An 18,173-nucleotide genomic window follows, 5' to 3' on the forward strand; every position below is an offset into this window, starting at 1 on the left:
CTGTTTCTTCTCACACAGCTTAAAGGTCGCGGTCTGAGCTTGGCTGTTCGCTCCAGCGCTGTCCTCCAGACAGTCTCGTCCCTTTACCTGATGAAAGCCGCTTGTGTTGTGGCCGAAACGTCGTGAGAATTTATTGTGTTATTTTATTTTATCAATTTATTATTTTATTCTCATTCTACGTGACTTTACCGAAGAACCAAAGAAGATGAATCCTTGCAGTCACGAAAGCTTTAAATCGAAATTTAACCCCCCTCCCCTCGTCACACATCGTCACAAATGTCTGCCCCCCCCCCCCCCCAGGTGCGTGACGTCATTTATGGACGGCCCCTAAGTGCTGTTAGCAAGTGGCACCTATCAAGCCCGACCGCCTTTGTTTCTCACCAGTGGCGATGTTTCCACACCGCACCAGGTACTCATTTGAGGCTGAGTCGACCTAGGGGAGGCCCATTGACCGGTTCAGACAATCGTCACCGGTGTTGGTGACCGTGAGCGGGAATTGAACTCAGGTCATAGCTGGGGTTCGTAGCGGAGCGTGCTAACCGCTGCGCCACCGCTCCCCCGCACACAAATATACACAACTGTCAATCACATAAATCGATTTACAAAAACATTAAAAGTGAACATTTTCAAAAGGAATGTCATTCTTTTTTATTTCAAGAATCGTACGACTTCCGTATCTTGCCATGGTGTATTTTGCGTGGAAAGATCGACACCCTTTGATTTAATGTGAATTACAAAATTTCACAGGTATTCTATTTACATTACAAATTTCGTATCGATTTTAATTAAATATAATACATCCATGTTGAGCTTATTCCACTGTCGTCAAAATAAATTCACAAAAGAAAAAAGCAATCTGATACTTCACATTAAAATACAATCCTGGTAATTAAAACGCACCTCGTATGTGTAATTCGATGTAAATTGTTACATTACAATAAATCTGGTCCCAAAGACAGTGATCCACCGTGTACCCTTAACAGACTGTTCGGGGCAAGTGCTGTTAGCGAGTGGCACCTTTGAAGGGCGGCACTGTGGCCTGTCACAAGTGCCACGGTGCCATCGTAATTCTTTTTCTCCCAGTGTGGGAAGCAGTGGGTGCGCTTTGCGCCGTGATCCGAATGATCCGAAGTTCTATTTGCAGTCGTGGATAATAACATCAGCGCCAATGCCAGCCCCAGCTTGTACTGAAGACCTACCAGGCAGAGCTTAATAATAATAATATATTCGATGTATATAGTGCCCCCCATCAATGATTTTAAAAAACTCTGTACAGGACACAGAGACGTGGACACTCGGCATAAAAAAAAAACTCCCGAAAACTAAAAACGCATAACACAACGCTCATGGCAATTTGCCGAATTCACTAACAAAGATGATGGGAGCAAGTGTCGGGATAGTTTTTCAAAGACGTATTTTAAAATAGTCCACGGACTCAATGAGATCCTGAAATCTCATGGGAAACGAGTTCCAGAGTTTTGGAGAAAAACAAAAAAAATCTCCGTCACTCATCGACAGAAGCCTTCATGACCTGGCAACGCAGAGAAGATCTAAGGCTTAAATAAAAAATAAAACGACTTCCTGTTTCCAGGTAAGGCCCACTGAGCTCTGCAGCTCTTTACCAGAAGCGACCCGGCTTTCACAAGTGAAAGCCCAACGAAGTGGCTTATCACGTGGAAATGTATTGCAGCCAAATACTCTGAATGCGTGATGTTGATTCTAAATGCGTGTGTGGCGGGGGGAAGGGGGGGGGGGAACCGGATGACCCGGAGAAAAATCCACGCTACCACCGGGATAAAGACATGCAACCTCCAAATGTACAGCAGGTGTCAGGGTCTGGGTCGAACCCACGACCTCCTGCATACCAGGAGAGGTCATTAACATCTCGCCACCGTGGCGCCCATAGGTTCATAATGGTCATGCCGGACATAGCGAGATTCTAGGTTGAAGCCCTGGATCACACAATGTATTTCACTTTTTCTCAGAGTGTTCATAATGACGTTGTCAAGAACATGTAGGAACCTATCACATTCTGGGTTCAATGGCTGTGTGTCAGAGATAGAACGCTCGTGAGATTAGCACTTTCGCAAAACATTTTCGGGAGTAATGGAAATAATTGGCGGTCCATTACATTAATAGTGCATTTAATTGCAATTGCTTCGTTATTCTTGTACAACTGGCAGCAAGTGCGTCACAATACGTGTTATAGGGTTATTATAATGTACACGAGCGAGTGAGATGCTCAGTGAGTGAGTGAATGAGTTAGTGAGTGAATGAGTGAGATGGTGAGCGAAGGAGTAGAGTGGATTTGGTTTAACCAGGTGGGAACTCAAGAGACCAGATTAGTTTCAATTTGAAAGGGCGACCTGGGTAAAAAAACAGTGGCTAGAGGAGCAGCCCTGCAATTGCTTGCTCACATCACTGCTGGTGGAAGAGCCTCCACTTGAGACCACCAGCAGTGGATATTTGGCCTGCTCTTCCAAGCGCACACTGAATACAAAAATGAATGCCACACAGGGACAGCTGGAGCTGGGGGAGGTGGGGGAGTGGCGGTTCCTTTGAATGCCTGAGATGAGATACGCTCTGAGATTTCGGGGGCATGTAAAGTTTTCATGAATTATCACGATGGGCTTATATCGAGCTCGCACAGATGAAGAACATTTCGAAGTTTGCTTAATTTCACACTGGAGGTGCAGCGGAATTACACTAAACAAACGCAATAAACAATTCACAACACGGTTACAAAGTTAAGGGGAAGTGACCACCTAACAATGCCCACTTCATGACAACTTGACGTTGCATTGTATATAATCAGCAACATAAAACAAATCACAGAAACCAAACTCTAATTGGCGCTAGCATATTGCGCTGACCCGGCCATTATAAACCCTGAGACGGGAGGAGCAACGCTTGTTCCAGGGATTGAACCCAGATCCTAAGCGGTTCTGGCTGAGTGGTTCTGACCCTGGCCATTGAGACACAGATGAGCGACCTTGTCTTCTTAGATCTTCTGTCTTTTCGTGTTCATTCATCACGTCCTGCGGGTGGCTCAATTTCACTGTCTTGATTCTCACTGCACACGGGAGATATGGGAGACACGTGGGAGACACAGGGGAGACACCGTGGGAGACACTGTGGGAGACACCGTGGTAGACAGGAGGGGAGGCACGTGGGAGACACTAAAGGAAACACCAGGGGAGACACGGTGGGAGACACCAGAAGAGACACCAGGGGAGACACCGTCGGAGACACCAGGGGAGACACCAAGGGAGACACCAAGGGAGACATCAGGGGATACACCGTCAGAAACACCAGGGGAGACACCAAGAGAGACACCAACGGAGACGTCAGGGGTGTTGTATATGTAGGCTTTTTTTCCAAAAATTGATATTAAGAATAATTCTGCCAATATATATTTTTAATCATAATCGATTAAAAAATGAAACAAATACCCTCAACCCCGCTACCTCCGACAAGCCACACCAAGTATCTGGAGGTCATAAAGAGCCATTAAATAATAAACTCCGGGGAAAGGGAGGTTAACGACGATCTGGAAAATCTCCAGATTGTCAATGGTCCATATAACATGACCTCCCCGAACCTTTTGGACAGTTCACACAAAAATCTCCAGAGCCGTAAAACACAGGCACATAGCAGGGAAAAACGGACATTACAACTGGCGTTTTCTTTAACGGTAATAGTTCTAAACTTAGCAAAAAGAACAAATCGACATTATAGACTGCAGTCTATATTAGTGGCTTTATTATTACTTACTTTATTTCACCCTTATTCAACTCATATATTGTTTCTTATTGTATCTTACTATCTACGTGAATTTACCAAGAGAACCAAGGAATATGAATTCCGGCAGTCAAGGAAGCTTAAGTGAACACTTAGTTATATCGCCAACCTCAGGATCTAAAAATATAATTCTAGAATAACAAGCACGGATCCCTGGATACAGACAGGGAGCAAAGGTTAATGAAACCCTTGAAATACTGGAGGTAACATCTAATGGTACATTACAATCTTGGTTAAACATTAACCAAAAAATAATCATGAGGTATTAGACCTAGGATAACTCAAAACAGATACAAGGAAAATAGGTCAGCCACACAAGACCAGATAAAATGTATTCCATGGAATCAGAGCCTCCCCGGCCGCCTGTGTCTTCCAAAAAATATGACACAACACATGATAGTAATAAATACGTATGAAAGGGGACTGCCTCCACTCGAAATAGCAAACACCACGAAGGCAGAGGAGGGGAGGAATGCAAACAAAAACATGAACATGGTGATCGAAATCAGCCAGTCAAAGGTCAAAAGGGGGGGGGGGGGGGGGACAGCCAGGCTGTGGCCACGGGAGAAAAACGAGACAGAGGGCATCTGTTCTTTTTTCCCGCAAGAGACGCGCATAGGAGAGAGAATTTCATATCTAAACAAGGACACAGATTATGCAAGGCAGTCTTGCAAGGGGCAGGCCTCCGGGGCATGGCCTCGAGATCAACCATGGGTGTCGTGTCTCGCAGAGAGAAGGAACGATGTGTTGTTAAGAGCTGAGTTCGGCATGAACCGGCATAGTATCATTGAAAGTTTTATTCTACATTTATCCTGATATTTTGAGTCGCTTGCAGAATCAAGGATTGCGATAAGTTGCATTGTACTAAGCTATCAGAGTTGTGTAAGAGGTGTGCTAATACAATTTACAAGTTTTGAGAGTTAGTGATCCAGCCAGCGACGAGCAACTCACAGCAAGAGCCCTCTTGGAAGAAGGGCGGAAAGCACGAAAGCTGAGCAACGACAAGGCGAAGCCCTGAAGGAAGGGAGGGAGAGGCAACACTGAATGTCAGCGTGAAACTGGCAGCTGCCCGCCAAAGGAGAGAGAACGGAGCAGTGGAGAGAGCCTGAGCCAGCGCAGCCCTGAAGTGAGGGCGGGGGAGGCACCAGTGGGTGCCCGTGTGTAGCTGGCCTCCGCACGCCAAGGGCGAGAGCACGGAGCGAGCAAGGAGAGAGCACCGGAGCAGTGGAAAGAGCCTGACCAGCCGCCCGTGAGGAAGAGGAGAGCGCCGGCGAGAGCGGCGTGGGTTCGACCCATACACTCATCGACCAGCACCAGCTGGGAACTAAGACGAGAGTGAGGAACGGCGACCAGCGGACGAGTTGCGAGCGCTATCTGGTGACGGAATCATCGCGCACCGCCGACGGCGAGCATCGCGCCAACTCAACCAGCAGTGGAGAGAGCTGCAACGCCAAGAGGAAGAGTGTTGGCACAGGCAAGAGCGCCATGTGTTTAATACACACACACACACACGCCGTCCCAGCGGCCCTGCCGGGAACCCGAGATATTTTTCAGCACAAGGAACGCCGTACCGAGTAAGCCGCCAAGTCAACAAGTGGCAAAGAAGACACACGCACATAACACGCATATCGGGACTAATGAGATTGTTCCAAAAAGTTGTCTTTGTGTTTCAAGAAGGGTTGCCATTCCAAGATGGTGCGTTAAATATCAGCTGATCGTGAAAAGCATTGCTGCCCGACTAGTTACATGAATGCGATTGTTTAGAAGTATTTTAGTCATTCGTTTTTGTTAATTGCATAATCTTGCCAATGAATTAGATGATAACTATTGCGTTAGGCATGTTCCTTTATTACTGTTTGTATGACTATTGTCACGTTAATTTTTAAGGACTTTTTCCCATCGCCGTGTATGCTCGCTTTACTCTGAGGAATAAACCGATTGTTCTGTTACCCAGTTTAACAAACGTGATCATTGAGGGTTAAATGTACGGATCAATGAGGAGGACATCACCAGGAGGACTGTGTTGTCATTGTCATTCCTAGCATAAGAGTTTGCACATTAGAGTGTTATGTTTTTGTTTAGAGATTAAAGTTGCTTAACACAAAAGAGTTTGAGTGGTGCCTTCCTAAGTTCATGCATAATAATCTTAACTATAAGAACTGTATTCTGCGGTGAGATCTGAATTTTGAGACCTGACACACTAAAACATAATCAGTAAAAGTTAAAGCGAGAATCATTGTATTATCCCGATTGATAATACAACCCTAGACATTGAGGCAGAGCCTAATTATCATAATTGCATACATTAGCATAATTGCATGCATAACTTCATGCAATTACACCTCCGCAATTAGCATAATTTATTTGAATTATTACATAAATTAGCATACTTCCGGATAATTACAGATTTACCCATTTTCATTTAATTTTTACTATTTTTATTAATTTTTCAAGACCCAAAATATACAACAGGGGAGACAGTGGGAGACACCGTGGGAGATACCGCGGGATACATAGGGAGATTACAGTGGAGACACCAGGGGAGACACGGTGGAAGAGGCAGCCGAGTGGATCCAAAATCAGCGACGTGGAACTGGCACCACTGGGACCCTGGTTCAAATCCAGGTTCCAGCCTCTGCCTGGGATTAAACCTGGATCTCAAATTTAGTGAGTCGATGGCTCTTAGTCTGGTCACCAATTAATTACAGAAGCCCCATTGACCTACTGCATACACAGACCCACAGACTCGAACACACACAGACCCACAAACTTGCACACAAATAGAACCCACAGACGTGCACACACACAGATCCACGGACTTGCACACAGACCCACAGACTCACAATAGACAGCCAGCAGTGTTGTGAGAAAGCAATTTACGGGGCTGCACCGTTACCCCGAATAATGTGGACTGGAATCCCGAACGCCCGTGATGACAAGTGAATACACATCATGATACTTGAAGACACGTGAAGACACGGTACCTTCAATCGGCGTTATTCTGGGAACCCTTCTTCGGCTTTGGAGGTACGTTTGGCTTTGGCTTTTGCAGGTGCTAGAGGGTCACGGGTTTCGTAATGCACAGGGCAGCTGTGAGTCACATCGATCGCCACCATGAGACACCATTATATAACAATGGGCAGAAACATCGTGTGTGGCCTTGAAAGCGAAATGTATGTTAGATCGGCGACGTTTCAGGCAACGACCCTTCTTCAGAGCACATACATGATGCCGTGTGACATGCAGCAGGGCCATTTCCCAAAACGCCGCTTATTATATCTATGTTATAATTATTTTTAAGGTCACACACGCAGTGGTGTGGTTATTGACATGGAACGCGATGCGTTGTTGTTGATGCTTGTGCACAACTGCAGCGGCGGCGGCAGCAACAACACAGTCACCAAATAAGTAAATCTCGTTCCAGCATTTGGTGACAATCATTAAGTCTTGCGCAACCACTTGGGTCAGCACATGTACGAGCACTGCGGTGGATGTCAGTTCAGAATCTTTATCAGTCAGAAGCTTCATTTAGACTTCCGGCAGGAGCAGCAATCCTATGAGCTGTGAAGCTCCCTTTTGACAGATGTCCAGCGGGGGCACAGGGTCAGCAAGTTACAAAAGTATAACAATAGGTTTTACCCTTTACGGCAATAAAACAGTTGTGTCAAGATGTTAAAACACCAAACAGAATCCTAATTCAAGGAATCCTGTCTGCATTAACCACACGTACTTGTGGTGAACATGCAAACAAAAAACAACACGCTCTGATAATATATGGGCATTGTCTTTGAAACTGATTGGTCCACACCAGAGATGGCTTTCTTTAGAGCCTCGTCTCAAAGTGTTAGGCCAGAAAACGCCAAAAGGCGGGCAGCACCAGGGCAATGCCACTACCACGGCACTTATATCTCGGGGTGAGCAGCTACAATATGGGACCTTTCTTGCCAGTATATTGAAATATAACAATAAGTTGTACGCTTTCTGGCAATAAAACAGTTGTGTCAAGATGTTAAAACACCAAACAGGTCTAACACTTTGACACTAGGCTCAACAGAAAGCTGTACTTGGTATGGACCAATCAGTTTCAAAGACAATGCACATGTATTATCGGAGCGTGTTTTTTTTTTGCATGTTCACCACAAATACGTGTGGTTAATGCAGACAGGATTCCTTGAATTAGGACTCTGTTTGGTGTTTTTAACATCTTTACAAAACTGTTTTATTGCCAGAAAGGGTCAAACCTATTGTTATACTTTAATACTGTCAATAAAGGTCCCATATTGAAGTTAACAAAGACAAAAATCCTCTCCGCATAGCCTTTACCAGACTGTAGGGGCAAGTGCTGTTGGCGAGTACCGATGAAGGCCGGCACAGCACACGAGAGCCGGCACACCACTCACCGGCCGCCTTTGTCTCCCCAGCGGTGATGTTTACACACCGCACCGGGTACTCATTTGAGGCCGCGACGACCTCGGGGAGGCCCATGGCTGGTTCAGATTATTGTTACCGGGGTTTGTGACCGTGAGCGGGAATCGAACTCAGGTCATAGCCGGGGTTCGTAGCGGAGCGCGTCAACGGGTTACGCTGCCGCTGCCAACGCAGCAAGTTACAACAACAATGCAACAAGACGCTAGGAGTGCATGGTAGAGAAACGGTATTGTTCTTGCTGCTGTGTGCTCTTGCGTCCGTGGTGGGTGTCACACCTGTTGCCCATTTGCGTCATCACCTCCTGCTTGGAAGCTCGAACTGGAAGGCAAAGCAACAGAGAGAGAGAGAGATCAATAAAATGAGTCTAGCCCGTTCTCCCATGACGCGGTGGCAATTGCGTTCCTGAAGAACAGCACGTTATGGAAAAATCGCGTTATAATAAACAATATATAACTTAGGGGGTAAACCACAGTCCGCGATAATGCCGTGAGATGCGTAACGCGGGCCGAACAAAGACTGTGGCGCGTGGGTAGCGTCTAGAACCATCCAGCAGCATCCCAATGCCTTGTGCGATGATGCTACACCGAGGCATCCGTACACACCACTTATTCCTACTCATGCGACGTAGTTCCGTTCACTTGAATTGCGTTATGTATCCAATCCGCATCCACGTTGTAAAAACACTTGCTCGCTAATACATTCATAGCGTTAGATCCAATTCGTGCTATGACAACAACACGCGGCGTTACATAGGAGAACAGACCGTAGCACTTTATGGGGAAGAAAACAACAGAGGTTGTCCTATGGAGACACTCGCCCCTCCCATAGCAACGTGTAATTTCCTACCAGTGGCTCCTCTGCTAGGGCGGTAAATAGCAGAAGAAGCGAAAAGTACCTCGACGTTCGATTGTGCAAGAAATCACTTTGTCCTCGGAGTCCAGAGCAAAGGGCCATAGAGATAGTCATAATAAAAGTGGACGCATGAAGGGCACAGGATGAGTGACCGGTTCTTCCTTCATTTAGAATGACTGGAGAATGAACGGGCGATCTCTGCTGGGTTGCAAAGTCCAGCCGTGCTAACCACTACACCACTGGCAGGGATTGAACCTCTCTTTTAAAACTGATTGGGTTACGCCAGAGACAGACAATGCATATTTTATCAGAATTTGAATAAAGTGGCGGTTTTTTTTATTAACGTTAAGAAAAAAACGCCACTTTTTTCAAATTTTCTTGCTATGGTTTTCACACCTGATGATGATTGCTTGTGTTGCAGTCGAAACGTCGTGACAATTTGTATTGTATTTTTGATTTAAAGCTTTCGTGACTGCAGTGATTAATATTCCTGGTTCTTTCGGTAAAGTCACGTTGTATATATTTTATTATTTTATTATTTCCCTTCTACGTGACTTTACCGAAAGAACCAAGAAAATGCGTTTTTTGTGTTTAGTTCGTGGTCCGTCACCCGCACTTACGATTAGCATGCTTGGCTACGTACGGTGCGAAATAAGTTCAACATGCCACAAGTACGTTCGCAGCATTTACTACGACAAGTACGAAAGGAATGGAAAAGAGGCAGCATCGTGCGTGATGTTAAAGCGACGGGGTTGACTACTTGAGGAAGGGATCGCAGGAGGTTGTAGCTCTGTGATATCCACTTCTGTGGGCCGTTCTACAACACGGAGGGTCAAGCACAGCTCCGCAAGTCATCGGAGAGGACCCTCCGAGTCGTGACGATGCGAGATGAATGATCAAAGAATTGGTGTAAAATAGAGGGGGTGGGGATGGGAAATATTTCGAGCCCTTGAAAAACAGAATGTTACAAGTTTACCTTGTAGGTTTGCCAGCTGATGTGGATCCAACTGGACTTGTCTTATCCGCTTTCTCTTTATTGACTTCAGCATAAATCGGCGCCTGATCAGGACACACAATCACATTCATCGTCTCCGTCATCAGGCGTAATCTTCAATCACCGATGATGTATATGTACTATGCATGTATGTATGCGATATAGTACGCGAGATTAAATACATGTTGATTTTGCTTAACCAGGTGAGAAACTTAAGAGCCCAGGTGAGTGTGTAATCTACAAGAGCGAGTGAGATGTGGAGTGAGTGAATGAGTAAGATGGTGAGTGAGTGCAATAGTGAATGAGTGAGTGGGTCGAGTGGATTTGGTTTAGCCAGGTGAGAAACTCAAGAGACCAGGTGAGTTCCATTTGCAAGGGCGACCTGGGTCAAAAACAGTGGCTAAAGCAGCAGCCCTGCAATTGCTTGCTCACTGCTGGCAGAAGAGCCTCCACTTGAGACCACCAGCAGTGGATATTTGGCCCGCTCTTCCACACTGGCCGGTGAGCGTTTGGAAAGGCGTGGGAGTACCCACACTTTAGAAACGCGAAGCAAACGTCACCCCCTATGGCCAGGCTTAATACAAAGTTAATGCCACACAGGCACAGCTGGCACTGAGGGAGGGGCGGGGGGAGGGGCTTCCTTTGATGCGCTTTGCAATTCTGGGGCATGTAGTCAAACGCCCTTTAAATGCAAGGATGATGATGATTGTTGTATATGCATAGGAAATAACGTTACCGAAGCAGCTTGTGGTGGCTGCTTTCCACCACTGAAGACAAGGCACACGAAAACCACGTACACACACCAGCAGGCATCAGTGCACGCATACACAGACCAGGAAGACGAATCGTTAACGCGCATGCATTCTGAGACAGTCACCGCGACTCGTATAGCCCCACCCACTTCTCAGGTAACCTTGCCCGCAACTCAGGTAGCCCCGCCCACTGCTCAGGTCGCCACACTCACGTAGCCCCACCCACAACTCGGGTAGCCCTTCCCACTCACTGACTCACCCACTCAATTATCCATTCAACCGCCCAATCACCCACTCACTCACCACACTGCAGGTCACAACGCTTCCCCCTTTCTATCAGTGCACGACTCCACTCGTTGCAACTCCTTCCCATTGCCCATTTTTGCCAATTCCTGACCACAACCTTCGCTCAATGCAAGAAACGGTGTCAATCCCTTCATTTAGTTCACAGCACCGCTTGTTTTTCTGGCCCTGCTTGACATTTTGGGCCTTGGGTAGGTGGCTGTGCTCGTCGATTCCAAAATAAAAAATACCTAAACTAAACAATTTCGTATTTTACCGGCGTTACATAGGAGAACAGACCGTAGCACTTTATGGGGAAAAAATAACAGGTTGTCCTATGGAGACACTCGCCCCTGCCATAGCAACGTGTAATTTCCTACCAGTGGCTCCTCTGCTAGGACTGTAAATAGCAGAAGAAGCGAAAAGTACCTCGACGTTCGATTGTGCAAGAAATCACTTTGTCCTCGGAGTCCAGAGCAAAGGGCCATAGAGATAGTCATAATAAAAGTGGACGCATGAAGGGCACAGGATGAGTGACCGGTTCTTCCTTCATTTAGAATGACCGGAGAATGAACGGGCGATCTCTGCTGGGTTGCAAAGTCCAGCCGTGCTAACCACTACACCACTGGCATGGGTTGAACCTCTCTTTTAAAACTGATTGGGCTACGCCAGAGGTAGACAATGCATATTTTATCAGAGCATGTTTGTTTGCATGTTCACCACAATTACTCTGTGGTTCATGCAGTAACTTGATTCCTTGCAAAATGTTTCTATTTTGTGTTTGAACATCTTAACACAATTCCCGTTTTATTGCCAGAAAGGGTAAAATCTTTTCTTATTTCTTGATACTTTGAGACTGGCAAAAAAGGGTCCCATTTTGTAAATATTCTGATTTAAAGAATAATCAGGGGCGGAGCCAGGGGAGGGTGACAGGGGTGATATTCTGCGTATAAGTGTACGACACTCGGTTTGACGGACTCCGTGCAACTGCATTGTCAGAGTGTGTCGCCAACCGATGGCGTCTAGTTCAAAAGCCTGACTCTGATCATTCTTGAAATTAAAATTTGTTGAATGTCACCCCGGCCTGAAATCCTGGCTCCGCCCCTGTTAAAGATGGTCACTGGATTCGGTGCTTTCAGATGCGCTTCTGTGGTCGTCAAGAACCCTCTTCTGATATTAGAAAGCCACTTCTAAATCATCATCTAGATGACAAACTAATTAATTTAAAACTGCGTTTTTTGTGTTCAGTTTGTGGTCCGTCACCCGCACTTCCGATTAGCACGGTTGGCTACGTACAGTGCGAAAGAAGTTCAACATGCCACACGTACGTTCGTGGCATTTACTACAACGAAAAGTGCGAAAGGAATGGAACAGAGGCAGCGTCGTGCGTGATGTTAAATCGACGGGGTTGACTACTTGAGGAAGGGATCGCAGGAGGTTGTAGCTCTGCGATATCCACTTCTGTGGGCCGTTCTACAACACGGAGGGTCAAGCACAGCTCCGCGAGTCATTGGAGAGGACCCTCTGAGTCGTGACGATGCGAGATGAACGATCGCAGGATTGGTGTAAAATGGAAGGGGAGGGTGGGGGGGAATATATTCCGGGCCCTTGAAAAACCGAATGTTACAAGTTTACCTTGTAGGTTTGCCAGCTGATGTGGATCCAACTGGACGTTTCTTAGCCAAGTTCTCTTGATTGAGTTCAGCGTAAATCGTCGCCTGATCAGAACACACAATCATATTCATCGTCTCCGTCATCAGGCGTAATCTTCAATCACCGATTTTGTATATGTACTATGTATGTATGCGGTATAGTACGTGAGATCAAATACAAGTTGATTTTGCTTAACCAGATGAGAAACTCAAGAGACCAGGTAAGAGTATCATCTGGAAGAGCGAGTGAGTGAGATGCTGAGTGAGTAAGGGAACAAGGGAGATGGTGAGTAAGTGGGATGCTGAGTAAATGAGTGAGTGAGTCAAGTGGATTTGGTTTAGCCAGGTGAGAAACTCAAGAGACCAGGTGAGTTCCATTTGCAAGGGCGACCTGGGTCAAAAACAATGGCTAAATCAGCAGCCCTGCAATTGCTTGCTCACTGCTGGAGGAAGAGCCTCCACTTGAGACCACCAGCAGTGGATATTTGGCCTGCTCTTCCACACTGGCCGGTGTGTGTTTGGGAAGGCATGGGAGTACCCACACTTTAGAAACGCGAAGCAAACGTCTCCCCCTTTGGCCAGACTTAATACAAAATTACCGTATTTTCCCGCATATAGCCCGCATACGCATATAACCCGCAAAAATAGCGTTTTGTGTAAAACTAATTTCAGATAGCCCGCATCTCCATATACCCCGCATGCATTCATATCTTTAACGTCGTTACCGCAGCTTAATTCCATCATGTTAATACAAAGTTTACATTTGTAATACATTACACTATCAATTGTTAACATTAAAATCATAACGTGCATGAAGAAAAAAAACAACCTGAAATGAGTGAACTTAAAACAGTAAATAAGTAACAAAAGTAAATATCCAATAAATAAGTAACACATAACTGGTAGATAAGTAAGTACTGTACAGTTTTAGCATTGATAGATTGCACACTGCGCAGACAATAGCTGCACTATGGTAACGCCGTTGCCTCGCCCCGAACCCCCCACCTCTCTCTCCCCCCAGCTCTCCCGTCGCCGGTAAACAAAGTGCGCCCACTTCAAACATTATCGTTTCATTGTACAAACAATTCGAATCATTTAAAACGTGATGACATGTCTAATTTTAGTGTGAGTGATTTATCCAGCAGTGCTTTAGTCAAAGGTAAGTGTTGCATAGTGGATAGTCCTACCATGAAAAAATTAAACGAGTTATGACAAGTCACACGTGTAAAATATTTTCGGGATAGCCCGCACCTCCATATACCCCGCAGGGTCTTGTTTTGTTTGTCAAAAGTGGTATTCCCCGCGGGTTATATGCGGGAAAATACGGTAATGCTACACAGGCACACCTGGCACTAGAGGACGGCGGGGGGAGGGGTTTCCTTTGAATCTCTGGGATGAGATGCCCTTTGCGATTTTGGGGCATGGAGTCAAACGCCCTATACATGTGTAGTGTAATAACACTGGCTGCTGACGGAAAAGTGGTACTGACAGCAGAGGGCTGTACACACGTCAGCAGAAGGAGCATATATGGGGGCGAGGAGAACTAATGGGAAGCTCAGGAAGGAGTCCATCTGGAAGCCCGGGAACCTGCTAGTAAGTTCCAGAAAGGGGGCGTGTCTACCACGGGAGGATAAAAGGGGGCCTGGGGTGAGAGCTCAGGGCTGTTGTTGGAAGTAGATTCCCTCGCTGTGTCGACCACCCTTAGACTCCGCTAGCTAGACAGCCTGTCAACTGTACTAGCTAGGTAGTTTCGTCAAAAGAGACGGATGTGTGACTAGCATGTAAGCATGTAGGGCATCTGTAGTTCCCTGACGTGTAGAATAAAGAAGGTGCCGTAAGAACCCTGTCTCCGAGTGAGTCACTACAAATGCAAGGATGATGATTATTGTGGTTGTTGTGTATGCATAGGAAATAACGTTACCGGAGCAGCTTGTGGTGGCTGTTTTCCACCACTGAAGACAAGACACACGAAAACCACGTACACACACCAGCAGGCATTAGTACACACGTACACAGACCAGGAAGACAAATCATGATCACGCATGGTTCTGTGAGACATTCACCGCTACTCGTATAGCCCCACCCACTTCTCAGGTAGCCCCGCCCACAACTCAGGTAGCCCCGCCCACAACTCGGGTAGCCCCCCCCCGGCTCACAACTCAGTTAGCCCCGCCCACAACTCGGGTAGCCCAACCAAGTGCTCAGGTCGCCACACTTACGTAGCCCCACCCACAACTCGGGTAACCCTTCCCACTCACTGACTCACCCACTCAATTATCCATTCAACCACCCAATCACCCACTCACTCACCACACTGCAGGTCACAACGCTTCCCCCTTTCTATCAGTGCACGACTCCACTCGTTGTAACTCCTTTCCATTGCCCATTTTTGCCAATTCCTGACCACAACCTTCGCTCAATGCAAGAAACGGTGTCAACACCTTCATCTATTTCACAGCACCGCTTGTTTTTCCAGCCCTGATTGATATTTTGGGCCTTGGATAGGTGGCTGTGCTCGTCAACCACGATTCGAAAATCTAAAATACCTAAACCAAACAATGTTTTATTTTCCCAGGAAAGGCCCACTGAGCTATGTAGCTCTTTCTCAGATGCAACCTGGCTATCATAAATTATAGCTCAACGAAGTGGCTTATCACATGGAAATGTATAGAAGCAGCCAAATATTCTAAACACGTTTCTAAATGTGGAGGGGAAGACCGGAGAACCCGGAGAAAGATCCACGTGACCACGGGAAGAGAGTACACACAAACTCCAAATATACAGGTGTTAGGGTCGCGATTGAACCCACGCTTTCCTCCATACCAGGCGAGGTTGTTAACATCTCGCCACCGTGGTGCCCCTTACCTGCCAGCAGGGTTGTCATCTGCGTTTGGTGCCTTGACGTGGCCACGATTCGGTTTCCCATTCAGCCCTCCGTCGGTGAGATTGTCTCTACCGGGAGGAGGCACTGCAATCTGCAGTTCCCATTTTAGAGGCACCACGGAAGGGGATGGGTGTGGGAGGGGGAACGACAGTGAAGGGCAGAAGTGCGTAGGAGCCTTCAAAGTCGAGTTCAGAGAGTTGCCATCCTGACAGGGGTCAAATAGCTCACTCGGTGCGGTCATCAAGGTGTGATGGCGAGCCCTCGCACAATGCGCGGCAATTACACCGTGGCTCGTTGTCGCCATGACGAACGCTTCTTCCAATCGGGAACACTTTTCACACAACGCGGAACGCGCACCATTATAACGCCGGGGTACACACACACAGGGATAGGGCTCGTAGTGGCACTCACATAGAGATGGAGCTGGTAGGCGTACATAGACAGTGATAGGGATGGTAGGGGTAAACAGAGTGATAGGGCTGGTAGGGGAGACATTGTAAAATAGTGATGGTGGCAGTCAGTTCACTCACTTGTGCATACTCTGTTGTTTTATTCTCACTTGATGAACTGCAGAAGAGAGGGTGGGGGGGGAGGTGCCCGTTAGGGGTGACGTTACATGAGCTTTTAAGCTCTTTTCCACAGATGTCCAGTCTGGGCACGGGGTCACCTACGTTACATCAGCAAACAATACAGCGTACAATAGGAGTGCAAAATAGAGAAAATGGTAAGAATGTCACGAAATAGAAATTAATTATCCATTATTTATATATATGTCTGATTTTATCGTGGTTGGGCAAGGCAGCAGGAATAACAACAAAACAGTCCCACACCACACCAAGGTAACGTCCCCCTCAATAAAATGGCAAGTTATCTGATAATGTGGATACCTTTAAGTCTCGTCTTAAAACAAATATTACGACTTAAATATTTCGTGACTGCAGGAATTCATATTCTATGGTTCTTTCGGTAAAGTCACGTAAAGAGAAAACAGTAATAACAGTAATATCATAATAATAAAAAAATAAAAATAAAGTGAAGAAAAAAGAAGAAAAATATCACGACGTTTCGATCACAACACAAGCAATTGTCATCATTTTCCTGATCATTCTCCTGATGACGATTGCTTGTGTTTTTTTTCTATCTACGTGACTTTACCGAAAGAACCATAAAATATTCTTAAGTCAGTTTATTCTATTGAGCTTTTACTTCTCCCTTGGCCTTTCCTTATCTTTATTCTCATGAGGCGCCTTGAGACATTAGTGAAAGGTGCCTTACAAATAAATGAAATTTATTCTTATTATTAACGGTGAGCTATCACCACCGGACTTGTTGATCGGTGAGATGAATACCGGTCAGTGAGGTTACCTGGGGATCTGTTGCACAATGCCCCCTTCAGTGGGCGCTCCTTTTCCATGTGGCTGGGCTCTAGGGGTCTCCACGTCATTGTTAGCGTGGTCATTCTGTAACCACGAGGCGGAGAGAAGACAGACAACACCCGAACAACAACGACAAAAACTTGACAAATTGACCCTATGCCTGGGCAATAGTTCAATTAGAATGCGCAGTGTTATTGAAGGGACTGCGTTGTCTAGTTGTTGTTTTGCTGCCTTGCCTAAGCTTGCATTTAGTTTTGAAAAATCGGCAGAAAGTGAGACTCCGATCAAAACCATCATGTTACCATACATAGCAGGCGTTACCAAAAATATTTCCAAAATTCTAAACAAACACAAGATCCAGGTCTGATTCAGTACAGTACACAAAATCCGTGATCTAATCCCATCCGTAAAGTATGTCATTCCTGACTTGCAATACCCTGGAGTCTACAAACTTAGTTGCATGTGTGGTGATTGTTACTATGGAGGAAACGTAACGACATGTATCGGACCGCATTCGCGAGCACAAGGCAGATTTGAAACATGGCAGAACTGGTTCCTCCGCAGTTGCTGATCACTGCTATAACGCGGTGGGGTCTCATGATATATGTTTTTTTCCGAGACCAAGGTACTCTGCAAACCGACGGGCTACTATCAAAGGTTTGTACATGAAGCCATCCAGATATATAAACACAGACATAACTTCAACCGAGAGGATGGATTCAAATTGAGCAATCATTGGAAGGGTGTTATTAACCAGGTAAAATCTTAGTTGCTTTATATTTTCTTTCATACCCGTATCTCCAGTCTCTTCAACACTCTACTCCACTCCCTAGACCCGCTCGGTGCACCATTCCAACATTGTGTCACACCGGCGGTGTCGTTGACCAGGTGGCTGATACTCACCCCCCCCACCCCACTCCACACCCTGTCCCGCGGGCCTCGGCATCTCTCCCAGCTCCGGCATTATTCGCACCAGCGGTGTTGCGTACCAGGTGGCTGATGCTCACTCAACCCCCCCCTCCCCTACTCCACACCCCCCCTCCCCGCCCTCTACTTCTCTCCCCCCTGGCTTCTCCCCCCCCTCTTGCCTTATATAATATCCTTGTTACGAGCAGCTCTTGTCCATTACAGAAAATTACTTCTTGCTGTGAC

The 18,173-nt window shown here is 46.3% G+C and overlaps 1 protein-coding gene across 3 annotated transcripts in view; it reads right to left on the reverse strand.

Annotated features, from left to right (window-relative positions):
- Nucleotides 1-623: 623 nt before the first annotated feature.
- The window catches only part of LOC116955835 (nectin-1-like), a 49,128-nt gene continuing 31,578 nt past the window's right edge, over nucleotides 624-18,173 (reverse strand). For 2 of the 3 annotated variants that reach the window (XM_076053631.1, XM_076053629.1), the window contains exons 9-18: nucleotides 17,011-17,105; nucleotides 16,176-16,212; nucleotides 15,627-15,736; nucleotides 14,683-14,713; nucleotides 12,745-12,827; nucleotides 10,812-10,842; nucleotides 10,058-10,140; nucleotides 8,505-8,547; nucleotides 6,786-6,856; nucleotides 624-3,073 (exon numbers count right to left, since the gene is read on the reverse strand). In XM_076053631.1, coding sequence (XP_075909746.1) covers nucleotides 6,788-6,856; nucleotides 8,505-8,547; nucleotides 10,058-10,140; nucleotides 10,812-10,842; nucleotides 12,745-12,827; nucleotides 14,683-14,713; nucleotides 15,627-15,736; nucleotides 16,176-16,212; nucleotides 17,011-17,105 — 582 coding nt within the window. In that variant the 3' untranslated portion in view covers nucleotides 624-3,073; nucleotides 6,786-6,787. Of the gene's footprint in view, nucleotides 3,133-6,785; nucleotides 6,857-8,504; nucleotides 8,548-10,057; nucleotides 10,141-10,811; nucleotides 10,843-12,744; nucleotides 12,828-14,682; nucleotides 14,714-15,626; nucleotides 15,737-16,175; nucleotides 16,213-17,010; nucleotides 17,106-18,173 lie in introns of all 3 variants that reach the window. The other variant, XM_076053630.1, reaches the window with a different exon arrangement.

The sequence above is a fragment of the Petromyzon marinus genome, chromosome 62 (genome assembly GCF_048934315.1).
Source record: "Petromyzon marinus isolate PM22_M1 ecotype Great Lakes invasive population chromosome 62, UKy_Petmar_22M1.pri1.0, whole genome shotgun sequence".
Classification (NCBI taxonomy): Eukaryota; Metazoa; Chordata; class Hyperoartia; order Petromyzontiformes; family Petromyzontidae; genus Petromyzon; species Petromyzon marinus.